Source organism: Fundulus heteroclitus, chromosome 19 (genome assembly GCF_011125445.2).
Source record: "Fundulus heteroclitus isolate FHET01 chromosome 19, MU-UCD_Fhet_4.1, whole genome shotgun sequence".
Classification (NCBI taxonomy): Eukaryota; Metazoa; Chordata; class Actinopteri; order Cyprinodontiformes; family Fundulidae; genus Fundulus; species Fundulus heteroclitus.
In genome coordinates, this window is record NC_046379.1 from 25,030,785 (window position 1) to 25,058,772 (window position 27,988).

Here is a 27,988-nt window from a genome sequence, read left to right on the forward strand (position 1 = left end):
AGAACAAAAGAGACTGGGAAAAACTCCCAGAATGCACAATATCAACCCATTCTCGTGCACAGCCCCCCGGAAGGAGGAGTTTCACAGCTGGAATCCCCGTGACGTCACAGAGCTGCAAAACTGGCATGTGGCGGCTTTCTCTTTTACCAGCAGCCGTCCACTGGTTGCATCAGGGAGGAAACGCAGATGAACGTCTTGATTGTCTTTAAAACATACAAAATAAAAACGGTCTGCTGTTTCCGTACCCGGTAACAAACTCCAGCCGAAAATATAAACACCCTGGCTAGTGCTGAGCTCCTGCAGGAAAGAATCAGAAAGAATGATAGATTCTCCAGAAGGAGTGGTGTCGACGAAGCCGTTTCCTTACCACAGCCCTCAGAGAAGAGGGCTAACGCAGGCGCCAGTCCGAGCAAGAGGTTGGGGGCATTGCAGAGAAAATTAGTTTTAAATATTGTTTCTTTCATTGTGTTTTGGATCGCTTGTGGTGCTTGAACTACTTGAGCGCTAACAGGCCACTGAGCCTTGATTTTGCATTGCATTATTAAATTTGGGACAAACTTTACTTCAATGTGTGGTTTGAACACGGATGGTCCGGTCCCCTGAGCTCGCTCTGTTTTATCTGTGTTGTCCCTTCATCTCCCCTCACTAACCTGCATAAAATATGTCTGGACAGTACTTGTAAATGTGCTAAGCTGTGTCTACCTAATCCCTAACGCTAAAGCTAAAAGCTCTGCCGAGACGGTAACAACAATTAGTTCTGCTTGTGTTACTACACGGCTCCTTGTGTTTGGCCGCAGCACCCCACCAGGACTCATACACACATTCATATTTTTATGAATGGTGCTTAAAGGTACATGTGAGACTCAGAGGGTTTGTTAAATGATTTTTCTTAAGTTTTGCTTATTTGTTTCATTTTTTGTGTGCAGTAGTTTAGTTGAACGTTACTAAAGAGTTTTGGTGACCAGAGTATTTTAACTGGAAGCTGAAGTAATTTGTTGACAAAATTCCTGCATTTTGGACTTTGTAAGTTGTAGTTATTTCGTAAGTTGTTTGTGTTTATTCTGTACACGTGTGCAGGGCTCGCTGTTTGAGAATGCCAGTGCGCAAAATTCCCTACAAAAAAATATTGTTGCACAACACAGGTTAATCGTAGACTGCTGGCACTGTTCAGGACCTGCAGACTGTAGCCAACATTTGAAATATAAATATGTCACCTCCTGCTTGGATATGAACTATTGAACTATGTCACAGTTTGTCCTATTAAAACCATAAATATCAGTGTTGTATATTGGGATTAATGTGTTTTTCACAGATAAAATGTTAATAAGCGTGGCATGCATTTGTATACACCCCTTTCACTCTGATACTCTTAAACCAAATGCCTTCTGAAGACTGATTAGTCCAACTGATAAGTTAGTTAAATATAGCTAAGCTGTGAAGGGCTATGAACATCCAACAGACCATGAAGAAGAAGGTGGTCTAGTATAGCTGGGCTTTGAGTTGGATATCCCAAAGCTAAGAGTCGTGCCAAATAACGATAATAACATTACCCACCATATACAACAACATAAACTATTTGATGGATGCCGTTTACTGGAGTGTGTTCCTACAGTGCGCGCTAACCACTTGTTGGCGTCCCCAGAGGTAATGAAGCCTGGAATCCGGACACAAGAATGCACTTTTCAGGTACAAAACATTGACAGTGTAAATGCAAGTTTGGGTCAGCCAAAGCAAAGATAAATATGTGTCAAGCTAATAAAAAACTGAAGTCCTCTACTGATTTCAGGACAGACGGATTGACCGCAAAAGTCTCTATGTCTCTGAAGTGGCTGTTTAAACTCACGCTAAACAGCCAATGGGCTCCAGAAGTGTTGTGGATGGCATACCAAGGTCCCACTGTCCTGAAACACTAAATAATCCGGCATAGTCAAGGCAGGAACCTGTGCAATAAATCCCAGCTGTTAGAATGCAAGTTAAGTTAAGGGTGGTCAAGTGTCAATTACTCTTCCCTTGCCACTGGCCTCAGCCGTTAGCGTTAAAGGCAGACTGAAATCTTCAGGGGTCTAAGACATGCTTTAGATCTTTGCTTCGATTGAGTTTTTATGAATGTGGACAATGTCTACACCGTTCTCGCAAGGCTCCCTTCTGTTGCATAAGTGTTTAGTTTTCATTCAGCGTGTTTGGACTAGATGTGATTAGCTTCTGTGTTGCTGATGCGCTGCTGTTTGTGCCCCGCTCTCGCAGTTGGGACAGTTCTTCATTTAGCTTCACTGCTGAGTGAGTCAATTTGTTCTGACCCGAATGCTACCCCAGAGATTTCAGTCATGTTTAAATCTACACCGCTGCTTGCACATGTCTACACCAAATTAAAATAAACTTTGATCAAATAAAATTTGACTTTGGGATCAAAAATTCTGTGGAATATATCTGCCTGAAAAAAATCTTCAATTTCCACCTCACTGAAAACATCAAGGTCTCATAAAAATACTATTTGTTGGCTAAGGCACTGTAAAAGTGTTTTTCTCTATTTGAACAAACACTTCTACTTTTAGCATGTATTAATCTCAAGATTGAAGTCACAATAGAAACTACGTAGCTTCTTTTTTTTATAGACTGAACTGCAAAAATATTCAGACTCCTTAAATTGTGTCACAATTTATATATTTATTTATATATATATATATATATATATATATATATATATATATATATATATATATAGAGCTTGGGGGGGGGGGGGGGTCTCCTTACATGATGTCTGTAAAATGTCCTTATGCGTCAAGCTGTTGCAGAACCAGAGAGCTCCATTAGTGACAGACTACTGCATCCTAGGCGCATAAATGAACATTATCGCATATCCTTCCTCCCAGCAACGTTTAACCGATTTATAACCATTCTTGGTCTGAAAAATCTGAAAAATATAAAAACTTTATTTCCCTGCTGTCATTTCACCCTACAGTTGCACGTTTATTTTCATCTGAGCATACTATTTTTATTAACTCTTTTTCTCTTGATGGAAATGTGCTCGCCATGTTCATTCTCCTATTCACATATCCATTTTTTTTTTACCTTTGTTTGTATCTACATTTGTCATTCCCTTTGCTACAGGTACACCTGCATTTCCTTACTGTGGGGCAATAAAGGGTTTTTATATTCTATTTTATTTTTAATTATACAAATGCAAGATGGTAATATTTGTTGGCTGTAGTTGTCCTTGTCTGAATATTGTTGCTATTGTGAAGCTGAATGAATGAACCCCTATCAAAAAGCTGCAATATAACCACTGTATTTTTCTGTTGTTTGTCTTTGGCAGGTGGTGGGTGGAAGAAAGCACAGCCCAGTGCTGGATCCTAGAGGGACTGTTAGTGTTGCAAGGACCCTTAAGACGAAGAAGGGTGCATGGAGGGTTCAAGGCCTCTAAAACCAGGGACACCAGCCTGCCTCTGGTTGGGGCTGGTCTCTGTGGCTGTAGCCTTCCTTTGTTCTGAGGCCCGGACTACTCCGAGCCCTTTACTCAGCCCCAACAATGGCACCTGCACGGGCACCTCAAGGTGTCGAACAGGAATCATCCTCCCCATCTGGTATCCCGAGGATCCCTCCATGGGAGACAAGATTGCTCGGGTCATTGTGTATTTTGTGGCCATGATCTACATGTTTCTTGGTGTGTCCATCATCGCTGACCGTTTCATGGCAGCCATTGAGGTTATCACCTCCCAAGAAAGGGAAATTGTCATCAAAAGGCCCAATGGGGAAACAACCACAACTACAATTCGAGTGTGGAATGAGACAGTTTCCAATCTTACTCTTATGGCCTTAGGCTCATCTGCCCCTGAGATTCTGCTCTCGGTGATTGAAGTTTGTGGACATGACTTTAAAGCTGGTGAACTTGGTCCATCGACAATTGTTGGCAGTGCCGCCTTCAATATGTTTGTCATCATTGGCCTCTGCGTGTCCGTCATTCCCCAAGGTGAGGTACGCAAGGTCAAGCACCTAAGAGTATTTTTCATCACAGCAGGCTGGAGTGTCTTTGCTTACATCTGGCTCTATATGATATTGGCTGTTATTTCTCCTAATGTAGTCCAGGTCTGGGAAGGCCTAGTCACGCTGTCCTTTTTCCCCATATGCGTCCTACTAGCCTGGGTAGCAGATAGACGACTGCTCTTCTACAAATATATGCATAAGAAATACCGCACTGACAAACACAGGGGTGTCATTATCGAGACGGAAACTGAACGAGCCAAGGGGATAGAGATGGATGGCAAGATGGTCAACTCTCACTTCATGGATGGAGGCGCAACCAGCAATCTGATTGGTTTAATTGAGAGCAAAGAGGTAGATGAGTCGCGTCGAGATATGATTCGCATCCTAAAGGACCTAAAGCAGAAGCACCCAGAGAAAGAGCTCGATCAGCTGGTTGAGATGGCAAACTACTATGCTCTCTCACATCAGCAAAAGAGCCGTGCCTTCTACCGTATCCAGGCCACTCGAATGATGACAGGCGCTGGGAATATCCTGAAGAAACATGTAGCGGAACAAGCAAAGAAGAGTACCAGCGTCCAAGAGGTGCACGTGGAGGAACCCGAAGAGTACGTGTCTCGAATCTGTTTTGAGCCTGCTGCCTACCAGTGCCTTGAGAACTGTGGTGCTGCCATCCTGACCATCACTAGAAAGGGTGGTGACATCAACAAGACCATCTATGTGGATTATAAAACAGAAGATGGCTCAGCTAATGCTGGAGCTGACTATGAGTTCACTGAGGGCACGGTGGTGTTCAAACCAGGGGAGATAATCAAAGAAATAAGCATTGGCATTATAGATGATGACATCTTTGAAGAGGATGAGCACTTCTTTGTGCGTCTCAATAATCTTCGGGTCTTGGAAACTGAAGATGAGCTGTTATCCGCCAACAGTCTTCCGTACCCAAAGGCCGTTCTAGGATTCCCCACTGTGGCTACAGTCACTATCCTGGATGATGATCATTCAGGCATCTTCACGTTTGAGAGTAGCTCGGTCCATGTTAGTGAGAGCATTGGCATTATGGAAGTGAAAGTGCTGAGGACTTCTGGAGCAAGGGGAACTATCATTGTGCCTTATCGCACAGTGGAGGGACTTGCCAAAGGAGGAGGGGAGGACTTTGAAGACACCTATGGAGAACTTGAGTTCAAAAACGATGAGACCTGGTAAGGAGATTTCTTTTGTTTTTTTGAGCAATTGGTTTTCCATTTAGTTTCATTGGCTGATGTTCATTGGTCATTTTTGCCTGATTCCAAAGTGCAATGCATTTTGGAATCATAACTAAACAATTTACCTTGACAAGGATTTCTTCAGTGAATTATTTTGGCGTCTGTTTGGTATTCCACTTATATAGTGTTAAACATGTAACATGAACATGAATACGCTACAGTATCTATGACATAAGCTTCAGAGCTCTTTAGCAATCTGTTGGAAACTGCATTTTTTTATACAAATGCTTAGTTAAAACCTTTTATATCTTTTATAACACATTTTAAGTATTTATGTAAGATTTGCACTAATTGCTCTGACTCCCTGATTTCCTAGTTAGACAGCAACCACTCTGATGTGACCGTTGTTTTCCAGTGTGGAGAATTTTCCTCTCCACAGACAGTTTTGGTAGCAACCGTGTGTGTTTAATGTGCTGGAGATTCCTGGAAACAGGAAGGCCTTTAGTAACCCTCTATTTACCTTTCAAATCCCTGCTGCTTTGTTTTCTCCATCCCTGGAGTTTTGCTCTATTTTTCTTTTTTTTTTTTCCTGTGTTGTCTTCATGCTTTGTCAGTTGTCTCTGACAAGTAAGCTGAACAGATGGATTGATACTTAGATGAAAGAAAGATTTACTTCCAGGTTCAAAGGTCTAGCTTAGATTTAAATAATCAGCGTGTGAAAATGTTTTGCTTTGGACGGTGGATGGTGTTGAAATGAAGCATGACACATGAAAGTTTGATTTCTTCTGAGCACAGCCATCAATTAAAAATCACGTGACTGGTAGTTATGTCCATTTCAAAGTCTGTATGTTATGTAGTCTTACAGCTGTACCATCTGTCTATAAAACTGAACCACAACATTTATAGTCTAGCAAAATTTGGTAGTGGTACATTGATCGTAACAATTAGTCACTTTTGGTACAGAGAGTGTTAAATGATTGTTTAACTGAGACATTTCTCCAAGACTCTGGCATCTATAGAAATCTGCAGCTCTAATCGTACATGTTGACCTACAACTACTGGATCATAGGGACATTTGTCTGCAGTTTTCCCATTCTCTACCTATCAGGACGAAACTGGTAGAGTCTGTGCTCCGGTGTTAGGACTGAGGCAGTTCAGGGGAACAGTGGCAGGGGACGAGTGTTGGGTGATCAGCATGCTCCAGGGACCTGCTGAGCTCTCTGGATTTTACTTGATTTATGTAAGAGAGGCTGCAGAGGCAATTTAGGGATGAGACGTGCGATGTTGTTGTGAATGATAGTGTATTGATCTGATTGCTGTGTGTTGCATATCTTGCTGTAAGTTAGAAGCTCAGTCCTGCACTTCTCAGTCAGGGGATATAATACCATGAAAAGGGGTGTGCTGTAATCGGTTAAGTTTTAGCAATTTTGAAGATAATCAGATTGTATGATAATTTGCCGGATATTTAAAACAAAACCTAAACTACAAAGCACTTTTGAGGAACACAAATTGTAGCTTACATCCAATGTTCTGACAGCGAGTTAGAAAAGTTGGGTAGTTTAATCACTGATATGTTCAGTTACACAGCTACCTTTCTATGAGTGGCTATCCCAAATTACTCTAGGAGACATTGAGAACTCATCTTGGAGTGAGTTCACATAAGTTTAATATTATTCCCAATCCCAGTCTGGAAGTCTGTATTTGCCTAATTATTTCACATCAAACTGTTCGTATGAAAATGTAAAGGTCAAGGAAATCAACACTCAAGACCCTCCAGACCACTTAGATCTTGTGGTTCTAGTCCACTCTGCATACCCAGAACTAGAACCAAACATGGAGAAGCAGCATTCAGTCTCTATGCTCCATAAATCTGGAACAAACTCATAGAAAACTGCCAAACAGCCACAACAGTGAGTTCCTTTAAATCAAGACTGAGAACCCAGCTGTTTAGAGTCACTTTTGGCCCATAACAACAGGAACATAGACCAACATGTTTGATGTGTATTGGTGTCTTTAGTTGATACAATTTACAATTTCCTTTTTTTTTTTTTTTTTTTTACAATTTGCTTGTTACTGGTTTCACAACCAGTGACTGTTTCGATGAATTTGATGTTTTTGTTTTCATGACATAAAGCACTTCGCACCGCCTGGCTTGCTATACAAATAAACCTGACTTGACTTGTAAACGCTTATGGTAACAAGGCCACCCGATTTTGATAATAAACCAAACATTACCAAATGAAAGGCTTATTATAAAACAATGTGGTGTGATGTGTATTAAAACATGGAAGAACTTATTCAGTTTAGTAACTAAAATAATGAAACAGTTTCAATGTACGAACAAGACTGAATATTGATATCAGAATCTTTGCGACCCACATAGAAGACTGGATCAGGGTTTGAATGGCGCTCCTGCTTTTACAGAGCTTCCAACCACCTTCTTAACATTCCCATTATAAAAAAAAGGGATGGTGATCTCTTTTTCTGTTCAAAAGGGGCGGCCTAGAAGAGAGCTGTATCCAGAAGATTAATGGGAACATCTGCAAATACAAGGGGCGTGATTATTTTGTATTTTCTCAAAAGACATAATTACAGTGTTGTTTATTTGCTGCCTAAAACATCTCCTCCTCGGAGTCCCTTTTCTCCCTGTAAGACATAAAGATTGCTATAAAATGTATTTGCCTGCATTGCCCTACATTCAAATTTAACCAGGGAAATGTTATATTTTCTCTTGCCAGAAGGAGTTCCTCTGTTACAAGGTTAAAACGGTTCTTGCTGTGAAGCGAAATTTACTGAGTACATTAAGGCAGAGTAGACTATTTGTCTAAAGGTCAGGGTGTATTTGATGCCCTTTTGCACAATTAGATCACACAATGCTTTGACTCTTCCCTGGTCTCTGCCTCTCCGTCACTTTTAGCACCTAATGTGCCATCACCCACTTAATAAGCATTAAAATCTAGAAAGCTTTTTGACAGGCAACATTTTCTAGAACGATGATATTAAATTTCATCATTGTTTTTATTGTGTGCATTTTTGTGTCACTAACTTCCACCTTTAATTCCGTTTCCTAAGTGATAGTCAAAGTCATGAGGACTACCTACTAATTTGGGTTAATCTACCCGAATGATGATATCGTGGCTTTGCAAGGTTCTACACAGCATTCGAGTTAATTTGAGACACACATGCAAATGCATTTTAAGGCAACATGGAAAAATAAATTTTCACCGCATTTAATTAGACAGTTGCAAAAGGATTATGTGCATTTTTAAATAGCAGTTTAAATAATTGTTGCTTTCCTGTTTTAGGTCATTTGACTTTGCATTTTTCTCTAAAACTGGTATCTTTCGCTTATCACACTCATTCCAGCTCATGCCTATTCCCAAACTGGAAACAAATGAATGGGAATGTACAATACAATATACTACAGTCAGGGGTTACTTAGGCTTACTGGATCAGTTGTTTTGCAATAGGAAGGCTGTGAGTTGGATTCCAGCTTCTTCTTGCAGGGCAAGGTACTCAACTTCATCTGTGTACTGGTGTATGAATGTGAGTGCAATTGGGTGAATGTGACTCTAATGTAAAGGTCGGCATGACTAGAAAAGCTCTATATGAATTCAGCAATTTCTTAATTTTGATGATTTTCCACTTACAACTAATGAAAACTAGCCTGACTCCGCCAGATGTATTTCGTTCCGCCTAGCTTCACTCACATCCATCTGGGACCTCTCCATAGGAATTGCCTTTATTGAAGGCTGGGCCTGATCAAAAATCCTTGCATATGATTGGATAAGCCACTTGTCTGTCATCTTTATCGACGTGCTATTTCAACCACTCACACCGAAACTAAAAAAACAAAACTTTTTTTTTTATGTGTATGTTCTTTTAATGAAACAATATTACGTAGATTGGACAACACGGAAGAAATAGCAGCATCAATGTTAACGCTTGCTTCCTCAACGAGCCGCCATTGCTATCAAAACAGTCTCACGTCATGGTCGCGTCTCCACTACGTCACATCTATGAAACTCCAGCCCAGCGTCCTGATTGGCCAGACCATAAAATTGGTTGGAGAAATCACTTTCTATGGGAGATGTCCCAGATGTATGTGAGTGGAGCTAGGCGGAGCGAAATACATCTGGCGGAGTCAGGTTAAATGAAAACAGCATTTAAGACTAGAATATTACGTCAGACCGGTTAAAAAAAACAACATTTATTTATACAGAAATGTGGGCCTAATAAAAAATGTCCAATGCCTACTTAAAGGTTGTTATTTTCAAAAGAATGGGAGCCTCATCGGTACGCATATTTATCTACACTGAATCAGAATCAAAATCAACTTTATTTGCCAAGTTTTTGGGTACAGACAAGGAATTTGACTTCAGATTCTAGCGCTCGCATTGTGTAAAAAAACAGGCAAAGAACAACAAGCAGAACAGCAAACCATAATCTGTAAGACTTTGTTCAGGGAAAAAAGGTAAAAAAAAAAGGGGCAGTATGTACAGGAGAGTTTTTCCCCCCACAGCAGAATAGCTGTCTACCCTGACTATAAGGTGTTCATCATAAGCACAGCCTGGGGCTAGAAACTGGCTCCTTGTTGACTCATTTTAGCCATCAGCGCTCTGTAGTGCCGACCTGAAGGTAGACATCTGAATAACCTGTGACCAGGATGAGTTGGGTCAAGAGCCCTGGACCTGTACAGGTCATGAATGGATGGAGGGTCAGTGCTGATTATCCTCCCTGCAGCTCTAATTGTTTGCTGCAGTTTGGACCTGCTAAGTTTTGTGGATGAGCTGAACCGCACAGCGATGGATGAGCACAAGACAAACTGAATGATGGCAGTGTAGACAGTGATCAGTAGCTCCTGGGGAAGGTTGTACTTCTTAAGTTGCCACAAGAAGTCCAGTCTCTGCTAGGCCCTCATATGGAAGGTGTTAATGTGTGAGGACCATCTCAGGTTTGGAGTGAGGGTCGTTCCTAGGAACTGGAAGTGATCCACATTAGACATGGTGTTGTTGAGGATAGTGAAGGGGGCAGAGTGTGTGTGAGTGTGTGTGGGGAGGGGGGGGGGGCTCTCCTGGAGTCCACCGTCATCTCCACACTGGTTTAGAGACCTGTGGACCAGCCCATCCACCTTCTGTTTCTATACAAACTCATCATCACCCTGGATCAACCCAGTGACTGTGGTGTCACCAGCAAACTTCAGGAATTTCCCAGATGGGTCTGCAGATGTGCATTCGTTAGTGTTCTAAGAGAAGAGGAGAGGGGAGAGAGCACACTCCTGGAGGGCGCCAGTGTTGATGGGTTCTTGGGCTGGAGAAGATGCTCCCCAGACTCACCTGAAACGACTGTATAGGACTGTAGGCAGACATTTGCATCCATTCGGTGGGTGTTTTAATAACATTCTATTGTGTATATGCATATTTTGCTTTATAGAGTTAAAGCTGTAAACTGCTGGTTCCACAACAGAAGGTGAGAACAAAATATGTATTTTTGACAGAAATATGCCCAACGAGCCCAACCGAGTCTACTTTCCGAGGAAAGCAAAAAGTACAGCCATCCCTACCAGTGACTTCCAAACATTGTACATTGACACTGTGCAGACTTACTGGATCTCAGCGTGGTGCTCCAGTTGTGTTATAGCAGAACAGATGACCCTGCAGAAGACAGGGAGGGCATCTGGGAAGGCCAGATTGGGTGTCCCTACCCTCCACCACCAGACTGCTGCAAAGCTTTTGGCCTAAAATACCGAACAGCTATTAAAATGATTGGCCTTACATTGTTGCAGTTATTTCATACTATCTGCTTTGCATTGTTTTATAAAACTTTCTGTCTTCAGAAAAGATTTTTCACTAGGTTGTGTAGCTGTTTTTAATGAAAACAATAAAATGACAACAGATTATTAAACATTTCTTCCATTAAGATTTTGGTGATTTACCAGCTAATTCTACATCAAGAAAGATAATTACAGTATATTTAATTGCCTTTCCTTCCTTTAGTGGGAGGATTAAGTGTTGCTAATGGGGCCATTGCCTTAGTATACATTCTCAGGGGGTTCATTTTCTCCTGCAGGTAAGATAGGTGCTGCCCAGAGATAGCTTTGTTAATAAAATAAAGTCGATTTTTTTGGGGGGGGGGGGGGGGTCCTTGTGACGACTCCGATTAACATTTAGGTCTCCTGAGGAAACTATCTCCAGGCTGGGAAGTGCTTGTGTAAAGCTGCAGAGAATATTAAAGCAATAAAAGGTTGCCAGGTTCTTTTTCCTTATTGAGCCAGTGAAGATAACACAGCTGAGAAGCTCCATCCCTGGAGAGGCCGATGTTTAACTAGGCGCTGATGGATTCATAAACAAATGAGTGGTGTGCAGCAGACAGACCAGAATCTCTGGGAGCGTTTGCCACTGTGGTCATGGTTGTCTGAGCATGAATCTCCTACGTAATCATTTATTTTCAAATCCACATCTCTTTTTTTTCCCCCCACTCAGGTAGTGCGTAACGATTTATAATAGAACTGAGAATAAAATGCACAGTTTTGACCTTTGCCCTCCTGCAGACTCCACCTCTTCCATCAGTATTTCTGGAACGTGAAACTGGTACCTCTCCTGATATCGTGACTGACAGGACACATGTTTACTCTGATCCTCGTCCTGCTGAGCAGTCAGCTTTTCCCCCTGCCAGCACTTTTTCCATATATCCCAGAATGGACCCACGGGGCTTACCTTACCCGCCTGCAGCCGGTCCCCTGACACAGCCTGGATCATCTTCAGCTCAGCTTATCATATTCAGTGCTGTGCTTTCTGTTGGTTCGTTAAGGTTAGCCTTGTGATTGCTGGCCTTTCAGAAATATTGTCTTCAGGCTGCAGCTACTTTCATTTTTTTTTAAGTTGTCATGTTTTTTTTTCTGTAATTTGCTGAAACTGTTTTAGTAGCATTTTTCTGTTTGTCTCATCACAGTTTTAATATAATACAAAAGAAAATGATTACTAGTGTTTACTGATATTTCTGCTATTTTAAGCTTTTAAGGATATTTTCTATCAAATCTTACCAGCACAAAACAAAGTAAGTGCCTGCTCTGGATGTTGGTCTTTAATCCAGCTGTTGTGGGCTAAGTTGAAAGTACGCACCAGCCATTTCTTTTTTTCTTTTTTTCTTTAACTCAGCATAAAAGCAATAATAATAATATTAATATTTCTATAATTTTTGGGGTGTTACCTGGTCAGCAATATAACTGAAGACGAAACCTGTAAGTGGAACAAAGAAATATATTTTTTTTGTGTGTAGAGAAGGGATCTGTACATCATTGTAGCTCTAAGACATGAAAAGGGGCCCACATTTTGCCTCGTAAAATAAAGGCATTCGGCTTTTAATTTTTTTGGGGGGGGGGATCATTTGTTTTGTAGTTCGTTAAACTAAAAAAAAAAAAAAAATCAGTCTAGCACCAACAATGACATGAGTTGCTATGGCTTCTTGCTATATTTAGCCAAGATGAATGAATAGGTGCAACAAAGTTGGCTTTTGAGTAGAAGTTGTAAAAAAAAAAAAATGTTGTCCTAGGAACAATGGTGATGTAAACTTAAAATGATAGCACCAGTAGTGGCTGATAAAAGACAGATACTTTGTGTTGTACCTAACATTCCCCATTTTAATCTGTTGGTGAAAGTCTCACCCTAACAATGTTAGCTTGTGCTGGTAGGAACGAGTCACATTCTTGACTTGTGGTCTGGGGCCACACAAAATCATTTCCAGGGCCAGAAATGGCTTTGGAGAGGCACTTTGAACACCCCCTGATGTACGTAGATCCTTACCTTAAGTCTTAGAATCCCAAACTGCTGCCAGCATTAATGCTGCCAGGAAGTTATTAGCACCTTGCCAGCTCCTTTAATGACAGAAAGAGGTTTAGAACTCTGAAGACTAAAACGGAGCAGCTTTGCTGTATGTTCGCCTCCCTGGTGTCTGCTAAAGTCAGCTCTAGGTCATTTTGCTTCTTTGCCCGTTTAACAAAGTGTCCCAAGGTGGGTACAAATTGACTTCCTGTAATTAATAGCCTCTTTCTGTGACAAAAAAAGTCATGTATAAAAGAAGGAAAATAACAAAAGCATGAAATGGCGAAGGACTAAAACGACTAGCAGCCACTGAAGTGTGTTGCTCTCTGCTGGGACAGCCTGAATTGACAGCTCGCAGTATGAAGTTGTCCGTTGCACCTGCTTTGACGAAAACATGATGTTCTTTAGAACAGCTCCTTAGCATTTGTGCTTTAAAACACCTAACTAGCTAATCTGGCAAACTTTGAATCTTCCTCCCTCTGTAACGATGTCCACGCTGAAGATTGTTGCGGTTAGTGTGACTTTGCGTTCACAATATTTTTCAGATTCAGACGCACAGAGCTTTATTAATCCCAATGAACAGCTCATTTGTAGCCTACCAGTCCACACATTCACCTCTAACATGCACCCATTAACCAAAATCCTTAAAGATAGAGTGGACAATTTTTTGGGAAATGTAAGTAAAAAACGCCTAAGTCCCTTTTTGATCAACTGCACATGCGCAAGACGATCTTACCTGCTCTTCCTCTCCTCTTAAGGATTGCGTGAAAAAAATCTCCCAAATGCAGTCTGGTCTCGTTTCTTTCTTCTGAGGCCTTCCTCTTCCTCTCATAAACTTGTAAGACTCTTTGCCTCTTGCAACTCAGCCATTTCAAAGTATACGGTGAAGCTCATTGGATACATAAGCACAAGAAGTGTGCATGTGCAGCCAGCAAGGAGCAGCTAGCAAGGAATGTGCACGAACATTAGCATTATGTGAAGGCGTCACAATAGCTATCTTTACATGCACAAAATTTTACAATTGGATTGAAATGTATTTGAATTAAAAAACAAATAATAATAGAATGGTACCATTCATATGGGCACACAATTAATCGGATTACAATGTGTGTTTATATGCACCTGGCTTTATTCAGAATAGAACCACTCTGACATGCGCAGTTATCAAATTTACCTAAAATACACCACAGAAGAAGAACTTCCGTCTTTGCTGAACAACAAAAAATAGTAACCAAATTCTTATTATACAAGTTTGTCTTCCGAGTGCCCAGAATGGACCTGCACCAGGATCTGGTTATGGTTGGAACGTTACTGAAAGTTTTAATGGTTCAAATGGAAAGGTTATATCGGGAGCACAGACCGTTTTGCTTCCCGACGTATTTCCGCCACTCACCAGCACAGAAATACTTCACGTTTACGTCGGGCGCACATGTGCACTCAGTTCAGTTCACCTCATTCAGAATAACTTGATCCTGACAAGCATTTACCTGCACGTCGATTGGATTATCAATCGGCGTAAACCACCCCTCTCATTCGGATTACAATTTAATCCCGATTCAGTTCAATCTGATCACAGTATTCCAAATTGTTTGTTTATATGACGCATTTTTTATTCCGTTTACTTTTGTCCATGTAAACATAGCGATTGATTGGCATGTGGGACAACCACTAGATAAGGTGATCCCTCTGGAGCTCGAAGCCGAAAATGATCGTCCACTATGCCTTTAATTAACTGAACAAAAACACAGTAATAGTACCACAAAAGATAAAAGCGCACCGCAAACAACAAACCAACATAACAATAAAATAAAAATTGTAGGCACTGTCCATTTTTAACAGCCAAACATAAGTAGGAAAAGGAATAAGTGCAGTGAGTAGTTCTGTATTTGGGCACTGTTCATAGTTTCCATGCAGCTACCACACAGCTCAGCCACACCGAGGACTGGAGGCCCACTGGAGTCTAGTGTCAAAGATCCCCACCACAACTGAGTCAACATCTGGCTGGTCACCCATCAGGGCAGTTCAAGTTAAAAAATCAGCCAATTCGGGTCAACATCCAATTTCTTTGTGGATTTCTGTTTTTGGTTGTTGTTGTTTTTTTTTTTTCATAGTGAGCATGCAGCACAAAATTATTTCAATCCATGCTGATCCACTGCAGTAAACAACCAAATAGGATGTTTCAGTGTAGTCTATTTGTGTCTTCTGTTATCAGACACACAGCTTGTTAAAAAACTGTATGTCTGATAACAGAAGAACTTAAAGACTATGCCTGAACACAGTAATTATGATGTTTTTGGATGTTTCATTGATTATCTATAGTTGTCCATAAAGAAATTTAGAAACTCAATGGAAAACGTCCTAGTATTTAGTTATGACTTTGTAAACGAAAGAATAAATGGCATAACTGGCAAAATACAGTAAAATAATAATAATTAGCATGTTTCATGTCACTCTCAAAATCTCAAAAACAACCAATAGTAAGCAAAAGCACCACCTACAAGCAAACGTTATCCAAGCCAAATCAAAGGAACTCAGTTAAAGTTTTTAGAAGCATTTGCCATCCTCCTGATTAATACTCTGGGATTTCCGTGGTTGATGGAGATGATCTTAACACCGTCTTCTCAAAATCATGGCATAGTGTGAAAATGCGAGCCATAAAGAATGAGCAAAAATCTAATTTATATGCATAAAATCTAAACGTTTTTCTTAGCAGAAACATGTATTAAATGAAAACTTACTTTCCTGATGTCGTCGCAGTGATTAATAGGTAAAATGTATAGTTGCCTGTCATATTTAATCTTCTTAAATAATGGCTTTTAGAGCCTGGTCTTTTCAGCTATGCTCAGCAGTCTATTACATTTCCATCCATGTCAGGAGATATATAAATAATATATTTGCTCTTGAAAAATGGACAGAGTCTGGTCATGTTCAATATGGGTCACTGCTCCCATTTCATCCCCTGCCAGCCAGTCAGTCGCCCTTCCTGCCCGTGCGCCTAACTCCAGCATCTGCATACGTTGATAAAGGTCAGTCCTGCTCCATGGCACCTACCTTCATGCACAGTGCAGCAGCTTTAAGACTAGAAATCAATACAGCTCACAATGAAAGGAGCTAAGAGCGCAGTGTGCTGCAGGAGACAGCAGAGGCGTTTCGCCTTTCCGGCCGTTGTCTTTTTCATCTTCCTCAAGCAAAAACGTAAAAGCATATGAAAGTGCAAGATGTTTTTGGATTTTTTTTTTTTTTTTAAGCGCTCTGCTGATTTGAATGTGGGAATTTTGCTGCTGGCACTTGATGTCTGACCGTTGTGCAACCGAACAACTCTGAAGGCAGATGGGGTCAGTAAAGCTGAAGCAATGAATTCAAATGAGGTTCTTTTTTTCAGCGTGGAAATCTTCATGCCTCCCCGACACATCCTACCTATTTCTGAAACATTTTGTATATAAATATATCTCCCGTCAGACGGTGCAGGTTCTCCTCACAAGTATTTACAACGATGCTACGGCATAACCACTACAAATAAACATTTGAAATGCTTTATGTGGTTTTAGATCATTTTGAATTTGACATCTGTAAGTAATTTTTTTTTGGTATTTAATTTTTAATAGATGTAACGTGACATTTTTAAGCAGCAGCAATTTCAGTTTTTTAATCCCCTTGAGTGAAGTTTAGCCAAATTCTTTTTACAGCACATGTTTTTATTTTTTTATTTTAGGCTTCCTTATAAGAACTACTTTCTTTCTACTTTGACTTGGCCACTCCAAAAGTATTCACTTTTTCTTTGAAAAGGTTCCCAAAAAACTCCCATTGAAACATCCTCGGTGTAATCAATCTGCAAAACATTCGAGGGTTTCTGGTAGCAGCCCTGTTGTGAACCTTGCTGTGGTCGCCTCCTGCTCTACAGCTGGAGTCATGAATACTGCAGTCAGGCAGTGTGAGGAATGCCTTAAGTTGCTTAGAAGCTACTTTTGGATTCATTTTTGACCTTCCAGGTCTATATGCTAGTCCATATTCTTCTTAAGGTGCCATGGAAATCATCATATTGCCAATATAACATTAATAATAACTAATTTCTTTCTATTAACTGTATTTAATTAATAAACGGTGGCAATACAATGTTTATTGTAAGATGATTATGACAAGTGTGCTCGTTTTGCTTGAAATGCTGTGTGTTGCTACAGTTGGTCTAATGGAGCGCATTGCTTGGCCCAATATATCGTTTCTGTTTTTCCACAAATGGGGATGTTGGGGTCAGAGAAAAGGAGCCAGTGACTTTTTTGCGCTATGTTCAGATATAAATCACAAGGGGGACTTGTGATCTGAAGAGTTTTCTTTCTTACTTTGATTAGCGGGATTGTAGAATCATCCTTTTTATAGCCCTCCATCCCTGCAGTGGAGAGGGTTGTTCTCTGACAAAAACAAACCAAAAAAACTCCCTGAACAGATATTTGCTGTGATCTCACTCCAGTTTTCCTGTGCAGACTTTCCACGGTTCCAAGGCTACCCCTCTCCTCTCCGAGCATGTCAGACTGGACCAGCATGCTTTGCCTGCGGCTCAGGGGACCTCCTTTTGGGGGAACTTACTTTTTCCACAACATTCCCTAGGTGCTGCAGCAGAAAATGCGCCAGAATGCATCAGTAGTTTCCTCACCTTATCCCTCTCTCCACACACACACACACACACACACACACACACACACACACACACACACACACACACACACACACACACACACACACACACACACACACACACACACACACACACGCACCACATCCTTTCTCTCCTCTTCCACCTCTGTCCACTCTCATCGTTTTCCTGTCAGTGCAGCAGCTTGGAGGTGCAAAAGCAGGCACGACCTCGGCATCAGCTGTTTGAAGAAAAATCTGCCTGGTCTGTGTTCCCACATTTAAATGAAGGTGATCCTGCAGTGCAAGACGGACTTCTGTAAGGATGTTTGTCCTGTTTACTGACAGTGAGGGTTCACTTTTTTGTTTATAGCTTTAGTCTGGGGCTCCGTGAAGACATTTTTATTTTTCAACAATTGTAGTGCCTGGGCAATTCTGCAAGAAGAAAAGCAAACCGTGTAATTTGATTAATCCACATTGGCAAGACATTTCTTCATTTTAGGCTTTTCTCTTAACTATTATGTTTTTGTTTGATTTTTGCTGCACTTTTTTCCCAATAATGCATTAATAATACATTCAGTCCCAATTCTACATTAGGTATGCATAGGTCAGAGATTCTGTGGCCTATTTTTAATCACCGATTTTGTAAAACCTTTAGCAGATACAGGTTCCTCTATAGAACTATAAATAACAAGAAAAACAGTTTTTCTACATTCAGGATAATTTGAAAATGTTACTGTCTAAAAGGTTTAATGATAAAATACAACCATGATATTCCTAAAAAACAGCCCAAAATTTCAGCGACGTCTGAAATCACTGAAAATGTCCAAATGCAGTAAAATCCTCCAGATTATCGGATAAAGGCATTGATAAGAAAAATTGGGGGTGACAGTCGTTTTATGAACAACAATTTTGGTCCTATAAGCAAAATTGGATTGATGTGAATAACTGATGTTCATTTCCATGTTCAGTAGGGATTGGGGAGAGGTTGGCCACGTGACAGTGAGAGCGATGCGGCACAAGGTTGGGTGAATGGTTAATTGAAGCATAGAAGAATGTGTGCAAATATGCCGTTATTTTTTCACAGCACTGAAAAAAATGGGGAAATACACTGCCAGGCCCAATTAAAAAAAGAATTTGTCACCTGGATTTAACTAAGCAACTAGTTATCCTCTATTGGATAACTACTGCATGGATGATCATTTTTCAGCTGTATATAAGTTATTTAGCCCCAGCTCATGCAACGAGTTGCTTCTCATTTCTTAAACAACCATGAAAGACACATCCTGTGGTTGTGGGAAAGATGTTAGTCTGTTGTAGAATATTAATGTGACTGGCATGCAACGAGCAGAGAAAACCTCTCAGGAGAATTTAGAGACGACTAAAATTGGGTTGAGAACTGTCCGACACAATATCAAAGGACAGTGGGGAGCCATCGTCTTCCAGGAACAAAAGTGCTGGGAAAAAAACATCCTGAATGACCAGAGATCGTTTAAACATTTGACCAATTCAAATTGAAGAACAAAAGTAGAACTAAAGTATGTTTGATAGTGAACGTAGGAGCATTTCCACAAACACAACGGGAAGGGAACTCTATGGGTTTGGGGTCAGCGGTGTAGCCATAAAACAAAACACTAATCAGTGAGGCTAACCAGAAAAAAGGCTACAGTTTTCTGGGGAGCATAAAGATTGGACTCTGGTAAGACTGGATGTAGGTCATATAAGGTCTGAGTCCAGATTTACTCTCTTCCAGAGCGATGAGCGCATCAGGGTAATAAGAGAGGCTGGTGAAGTGATGCACCCATCATGCCTAGGGTTCAAGCCTGTGGGGGCAGTGCTATGATCTGGGGTTGCTGCAGTGGGTCAGGTCTAGGTACAGTAACATTATTAGCCTAAAGAATGAGCTCAGCTGACTACCTGGATGTACTGAATGACCAAAATTTTCCATCAATGGATTTTTTTTGTTCCCTGATGGCACAGGCATATTCCAAGATGACAATGCCAGGATTCAGCGGTTTCCAATCGTGAAAGAGATTCAGGGAGCATGAGACTTCATTTTCACACATGGACCGGCCACCACAGAGTCCAGACCTGAACCCCGTTGACAATCTTTGGGATGTGCTGGAGAAGGCTATGCGCAGTGGTCTGACTCTCCCATCATCAATGCAAGATCTTAGTGTTGAATGTGTTGAATAATAAGAATACATTCTTCAAAAGTTGGTCTAACAAAATATTAGTGTGTAAATTTTTTTAACCTTTTTTTTTTGGCCAGGCAGTGTATTTATTATATGCCTGATAATGGTATATCAGTTATCGGCTACAACTATGTCGCCAATCATAAGTCCATCCATGTATTCTGGTTACATTTTTTAAAATTTTATTTATGTTTTTAAAATTTACTCTCTATTTACAGGCATAGGCAGTATCACATATGAAAGTGTATTCTTGGTTTTGTGACTCAAAAGGATGTTTCTCTGTCAGAAAAGTGTGTTTTAAATTTACTGACCCGCTTTGAAAAGCAACAGACAAACAGATCGGGACTAATTTATGCTTTAGCATTCTGTCTCTAAAATATGGTGACCTTCAAAAAGCATTTCTGTCTTTATTGATCATTCATTGTTATTTACACTCAGACCAGAGGTGGCATCGCAACACGTGAGTGTGAGAGACAAGTCTATTACACAGCTCTGCAGTTAGACACAATTTTACTTCAAAGAATATTTAAGATGATTACAGAGTTGACATTTTAAACTGTCCTTAGACTGGTTATCGTTACCAACCTTGACCTTCACTTTAAATACGGGATTTCTAAAACTTCGACATTTCCAGCACGTCCAGCACGTCACATTGCAGACAGAATTGGACAGAACAGAGGCATGTTGCCGGAGTACTTCTTGGTGCTTCTCTCATTGACAACTATCAAGCCTGTTAACTAGAAATCCAACTGAACCAAGAATCTTTCCTCCACCTCTCGGTCTTATTTTCTCCTTGATTATCTGTCGCACTTGTTCACTGGGACTATGGACCAAACTGGCAAAGCAATAGCGTAGGATTGTAATTACTTGGAGAAATGGGTTTGTTGTCATTGTGGAAATTGTAATTCATAAGGAGGATTTTCTAATCCTGTGCATTGTGTCTATATAATTGAGCGGGAACCCAACTTTTACCCTCAAATTTTAGGCACTGGTACACAATCAGTCTGTACTTTTGTCACGATGTGATTAAAACATATGATGAGGTCAAATCGGTCATTCTGTAAATCTGAATAATCTCTCCCTATTAGTTGGGGAAGAGAGAAGTCCAAGTGTTTGCTCAGCAGGCAAACATAGTGCATCAGGAAGGGAGAGGAAATGGATATTGTGTCCCTGCTAATACCTATTATTAATACTCCAGTGGAAGACGTGAATATTTTTGTGCCAGAAGAGAGAAAATCTCAGTGCTTCAGTGCATCCCCGGATCATCATATTTACCTCAAACCTTAAGCGGTGCCTGCTGATGTGTGTCATTTCCACAGAGTGGGCCTCCTCCTGAAGCAGGTGGAGAAATGGAGGTGGTGATGATGCAGCAAACTCTCCAACTTCCACACATTAGAGAACAGCCACCGACTGGTTTAAAGGCCCTTCTGTGAAGCTGCATCTTCAGATCTAGTCCTCTCTGCTTTTTCATCTTCTCCACACATTCTGTGAGACGTCTGATCCGGTCCTGTGCAGTTTAGCTTTTTGATCCGTTTGCTTTCTGTTTCCATGTGGATTTTGAGGGTTTTTTTTTCCTGTGGAGTCGATATTTCTGTTCCTCTCTTCATTTATGTGTTCAAGAGACACTCTCTTTGCTTTTACCTACTCAGATATGAGACATCTCTTTTTTTAACATGATCCCCACAAAATGCACGATCACACTCACCAGCATCCGCGCGCTTTAGCGTCTTCAGAAAGAAACTATTTGTTCCCCTGCATGCTCCGCTTCTTGGCTTACGATGTTTTTATCGCTTGTCGTCTGCCTGATGCCTTGATCTTTTAGTTTTTTTCTTTCTCTTTTAGAGATGTTTTCATCATCTTCTGTTTGTGCTTGTACTCGCTGCGATTTAGTTTAGTGGCGGAGGTTGTTTTCTTTGTCTGATCTTATGCTGAATTTTCTATCTAGTAACAAAAACCCAAATGGAAAAAGAGCATTTTGTAATAATATTCCTCAGGTTAAAAAAGAAAGTAAGCTACAGTAAGGACAAACAATGTCACTTAATCTTTGATTTACCTGTGTGAACTTATTATGAGCTCATTAAAGTCATTTTTCACCATTGGGATTTGTTGCATGTTCTTAAAAATGTGATTAAAGTGATAAGAAGCCGTGCATTTTACAGCGTCTTGCAAAAGTATTCACATTTTTCTGTATTTTGCCACATTACACTTACAAATTTCATTTAAACTTTGAGGATTTTATTAGGTAGATTAACACGGGGGGTTGCAGAATTGTGAAGCTGAGGGAAAAGGGTACATTCATTTCTTTTTTAGTGACGAAATAAAATGTCAGGAAGAGCAAAGAAAACATCAAACAGGCCTACAAAGTTATGGAGAAGTCTAAAGTGGTTGCCTTTACATTATAAAGCAGGAAACACAGCTCTAGTCAGATGGAAGAACATGAACTGAAAATGAACTTGAAATCACAGTGAATACACCATCCTCTGTACAACGTGGTGGTGTCGACATCATGCATTTAAGGTTTAGACCGCATAATATCAGGAAAGTATGCACAGTCAAAATATTTTTTCTTTTTTTTTTAATTCTGATAAATGATGCAGACTATGATTAACATTCTCACACCTCTACACAGGCTTGCGGATCTCTGAGATCTGCCTGCAGGCACTGATGATATACATCTGGTGTTAGCATTACGGGCCGTTGGAGCCCAGCCAACTGGCCAGATCTGTCCAAGGTGCTTAAAGTATCGACTCCTAGCAAATATTGCATCAAAGCAGGCCGTGTCAAGTTTATTTGTATAGCACGTTTCAGCAGCGAGCAGTTCAAAGTGCTTTACATCATTAAAACAGACGAGTAGCACACATAAAATTTTATCAAGTGAAAACATCAATGCACATCAAACATGTTGGTCAGTGTTCCTGTTATTATGTGTCAAAGCAACTCTAAACAGGAGGGTTTTCAGTCTTGATTTAAAGGAACTCAGTGTTTCGGCTGTTTTGCAGTTTTCTGGAGGTTTGTTCCACATTTGTGATGCATAGAAGCTGAGTGCTGCTTCTTCATGTTTGGTTCTGGTTCTGGGTATGCAGAGTAGACCAGAACCAGAAGATCTGAGTGGTCTGGAGGGTTGATACAGCAACAATGGGTCTTTAATGTATTTTGGTGCTAAGCCAGATCAGTGATTTCTAAACTAAGAGAAGTAAACTCTAAGGTCCTTTACAGTTGCACTAATGCACACATTTGTATTGTAATAATGATATCAATTTGATATATTGAGCAGCTCCAGTGTAAATGTGTTTCTTCATATGGGACAGGGAAGCTGGTCACAGTTGATGGAAATAGTTTTGGTTTCAATAAAGTCTTTTAGAAGCAGTAAAACATTTGTGACTGAGGTATTCATGTAGGATGGTCCAGTCAAAGCCTGGACCTAAATCTAGCTGTAATTATGTAGCTGTTCTCTTTCTAATCTCACTGAGACTTATCTTTTTTCTTTCTTTTTTTTTTTTTTTTTTTTACAAAAAATAAATAAATAAGAGTATAATATAATTGCATAATATTGGGTGTGGAACACAAATGCACTCCACACTTTCCAGACTTTTATTTGTAAAACAAGAACATTTAAGCTATAATAATTTCCTTCACGATTTTGCTTTGTGATGGTCTCCCAAATAAACTGGACTTTGTAATTTCAACATAAAGTGTAAAAAAAAAAATAAAAAGGTTCAAGGAGTGTGAACAGCCAAGGAGTCCAGCCACGCTCAGCTTTGGATGTGGGTGGCGTGCAGAAAAGCTGCAGAGAGTCAGTTTGGGCAACAAGCGTGTTTTTGCTGCTCCTCTGGGGTCCAGAGATGGGTAAAGCTGTCATGTCGAGGGAGACGCTAAAAGATGAAGAGGTTACGCCTTTGGGATCACAGCTCTGCCAAGGCCTGTGGGACCTCTCTTCCTTTATAACACTCAGTATAATCTCCTGTACCATCCTCCCCTTTTATTTCCCTCTTTTCATGTTCCCCAGTCTCTCACCATGTTGGGAACACATACGGCTGGCTCACTTAAGCACTTTCACCCCCTCCTTGCTCTTTTCCCCTCGGTTTTATCTTTCTAAGCCCGTTTTCAGGAAGCCCTATGTGGGTTTCCAGCCTTGCCTCTGCGCTGTTCTTTCCTCCGGGCGTTTTTAATTTTATTTTTTACTTTTTTTATAAATCTCAGCTTTAATTTACTTTCACATGCATCTTTCTGATTCTTTTTCATTTCTTCTCACTATCATATTTATTATTTATGCCCAGCAATATCTGCAGTCCCTTCTTTTTGGCCTACTTCTGTCTCACCATCTGGTTTTATTTAGAGCTGTTCAGACCAGCTTCACTCTAAGTGTGAGGACAGCTGAGATGGGGTGTTAAAATCTTGGCCTAAGAGTTACTATCCTTCTTCCCTCATGGTGTATCGCAGTATTTACACAGCAATGTATAGCAAGATTGAACTGCTTTGTTTCAAAACAAAACAAAAAGTTTATTATACAATATTATACAAATGACTCCTAGTGCTGCCACAGTAATCTAACATTCTGATTATTTTGGTTTCAGAATAACAGTTCATCACACTGGTAGTTTTTTTTAAGCCAGCTGACTGGCTGTGCACAGTAACAAGAGGAGGGGGGCTGTATCTGCATTACTCTATGCTCCTTACATTATTTTCTAGACTGATTCTTCTTTTATACTGTATTATTATCTTTTGAGAAAGTCATGTCATCCCTTTTGGTGTAGATTTTTTTCTTCTTCTTTTGACCGGACCATGATATGTTTCTTCTTGAGCTGTTTTAGCCTACTTCACGTTTTCAGACAGGTTCTAATAATAATTAATTGATTATACAGGTCTGGCAGTAATTAAGCCTTGTTGTAAGATAGTTGAAATAAACCAGGTAGCATGATTGCTCATCACTAACACATGATATACTAGGTGAATCAATTGTATATTGATATAGGGCCAGGTTTAGAATAGCGTTACATACGCTTAAAGAGGGATCTGTAAAGGGGACGAAAATAATCTGTAATCTTAAAGGCTTTAACAACTGATTGTACTTCCATTTGTTGATTAAATTAAGTAAATCTCGTTGCAGAGTTGCTGAAGGGACTGTGGACGTGTGCTCATACCAAACAAATGTTTAGTGGATGTAGAGATTGCCATTGAAGGGCTTTCTCTGAAAACCCATGGTACCACTGTATGGACTTTGTGAAAAGGCATCTAAAAGACCCTCTAGATGGAAATTTTGATCCTAAGGGTAAAGATAAATGATGTTTACAAAGTCTAGATTTGAAGCCATTTCTTTTTCTTCCCCTGGAAATCTTCGTACTAAGATTATCATATTGGGGTTTACAGCATAGAATATTTAAATCCAAAATGAAATTATGGTGCTTAATCCCCATATCTCTGCTCCTGTTAAGTTATTCAGTAGTAACATTTAAAATAAGGTAATCCTGTTGATGTGTGCTATGTGGGGATATAGTTCAGGCTGCTCTTGGCTGTTTATTGGCTCGCTATTTATAGCAAACAACCTTCAGGTTTTCATGTTAAAGGAAATAAGTGGGATGTTATATCTGGATGCAAGCCCAAAAATAAATAAATAAATAAGCCACTTGGCTTCCCGCAAAATTCGTGGCATCTGTCATGTTAGATTTCATCCACCTCTGTGCAGCAGCTCTTTAACATGCCACCAACTGAAGCAGCAACAGGACAGCAGGGGGAGAAAAAAAAAAAAAGGAGGGGGCGGTGGTGAAATGAAACATGCAGGGAGCCAGAGGAGATGGAGACAGATAAAGAGGGAGGGAGACAGGCGAGAAGAGGGAGGAAGAGACGGCATCTGAGGGAACAAGGTGCAGAACGATAATGATGGAGACATGAAATGGAAGGCAGAGGGTGGGGGACAGACAGAATGAAGAAGTGTGGAGAGTGTTTGAAAAAAAAAAAGAGGGGGAAAACAGCACCTGGGGCCGGCAGGAGGAAATGAGAGGGAAAGACAGGGACAGGGCGAGGGGATGGAGAGGGCGGTGGAAACGAGGGGAGGAGAGATCGGAACGAGAGAGAAAATGAGCACTAAGCCCCCAGATTCCTTTCGCGGCGTCTTGGCAGATTTGATGAGGCCTGACCAGGTGTGGGAAAGAGGAGGAGGAGAAAAAGGAAGAAGGCAGGCGTCAGCTTACTGTAAAAATGGGGCTAAATTTCCTCACGACAAGCATCGATTGCTGCAGCCAGATGTGTGAAAAAGTGCAGCTCGCAGGAGATCAAAAGGAAAAGCCTAAATCTCGGAGTGGGATCAGCGAGATAATGTGTGGGAGATTGTGCGGGTCGATCGCACGCCGAAAAAGTCACAATTGGGTTTCCCGCTCATCAGCCTCGCCGTCGCCTTGTTATCCATTCAGCACCATTTCAGCCGTGCCTGGTCCTCATGCTGCTCAGACTGTCACACAAGAGGTGTTGCCTGCGAAAGTGGAAACGGAGCAAACACCCGGCAATCTGTGGAGGACAGCGAGGCTTCTAACTGGCAACATACAAACACACGCGTTCATCGCACACGTGCTGACATATTAGGAGCCCCAACAGGAGGGTGCATTTAGCCTAATCAAACAGATACGCCATGCTTGTAGCTCTAGCTACGAGGTCAGTACAGTACAACGACATGTTTAAGTTGATATGATCAAGCTTGTATGTGACACACCTACAAAACGTAGCACATACAGTTCAAATAAAATTATGGTTTTCCACATTATTTTACAAAGATAAGTAAAAGGCCTGATACGTGGAAATAAATTCCTTTGCATCCTCCTTCAGCTTGCATTCTGTGTACCGTATATTTCGGACTATAAGTCGCACTTTTTTTTCTTAGTTTGGCCGATCCTTTTACTTATCGTCAGGTGCGACTTGTATATCAGTTTTAAATGGTAAATCATACTGAACAACATGAACCAAGTAGCAAACGTTACCGTCTATAGCCGCAAGAGGGCGCTCTAGGCTTGTGGAAACCATATGCTGCTCCTGTACCACTTAAAAATGAATTAAAACATTAACTTATAAACAACAAAGACTGAACACACGTATGTATGTTGTTTCGCTGTTTTAGTATGCCTTTACAGAACCCTGTGATTGGGCTGTCCGTAAAGCTATAGCCGCTAGCGCTAGCTTACAGGTCTGTTGTCCAAGCGGGTTACAATTTCACTGATGCACATGAGCTTCATGTTGCTCTGAAACATCCGTGCCGTACTGTTAGCTTAGCATGTAGCACCGTTACGTTCGCTGTCTGATTTCAGACCGAAATGCGCGGACGACGAATTTCCGGGTTGGAGTTGATGGCCTGTTGTGCTAATTTACCCCAGTCAATCTCCCAGGTATGTTCCATATTATTCAGCCGATTGTGGATGCAATTGAATAGTTGCCTTACCAGATTAAATATAAGTTTTTAGTCTTGGATTGTGTGAAATAAATTTCTATATAAATGCGACTTTAAGTCCAGCGTGCCTTACATATGTATTTTTCCTCTTTATGACGCATTTTTTGACTGATGCGATTTATATTCCAGAGCTGTTTAAAGACCGAAAAGTACGGTAATTTAATCCCAGCATCACTGAGGTTCTGTGGGGCTATTAGTGAACAAACAGAACCCTGAAAGCCAAGGAACACCGCAGAAAGTACCGGGAGCGTACAGAGACATGGCATTAAGCAAAGAAGCAGCTGAGAGGCCCACAGTACATCTAGAGGAGCTGAAGAGATCCACAGTCCGGGTGAGTTGGGTCTATTGACAGGACAGCCAAAAATCTGGCCTTTATGAAGGAGTGGCATAATGAAAGCAAACAAGAGGTCTTGTCATGTATTAGACATAGCGAACGCGTGGAAGAAGGTGCTATGGTCAGATGAGACCAAACTTGAAACTTCATGCCAATTGGCAAGCCACTGTATTTGTGATCTACCTAACATAGTATGGAGTACGGTGGTGGCAGCACCATATGAATGCTTTGCTTGCGCTAAATAGTGGGTAATTGAGAATATGGATCTAAATACAAAGAAACCCTGGAAGGAAACCTGTAAGACCTAAAGGATTAGATATATTGATGTGACATTCAACTGAGGATCTATGTCAAGACTAGGAAAAGTGATGTTCACATACACTGTCCATCTCCTTTGA

At 40.7% G+C, this 27,988-nt stretch overlaps 1 protein-coding gene across 2 annotated transcripts in view; it reads left to right on the forward strand.

Annotated features, from left to right (window-relative positions):
• The window catches only part of slc8a3 (solute carrier family 8 member 3), a 142,751-nt gene that overhangs the window by 5,479 nt on the left and 109,284 nt on the right, over positions 1-27,988 (forward strand). For both annotated transcript variants that reach the window (XM_021321349.2, XM_012872284.3), the window contains exon 2: positions 3,314-5,180. In XM_021321349.2, the coding sequence (XP_021177024.2) occupies positions 3,400-5,180 (1,781 nt within the window). In that variant the 5' untranslated portion in view covers positions 3,314-3,399. The remainder of the gene's footprint in view (positions 1-3,313; positions 5,181-27,988) is intronic.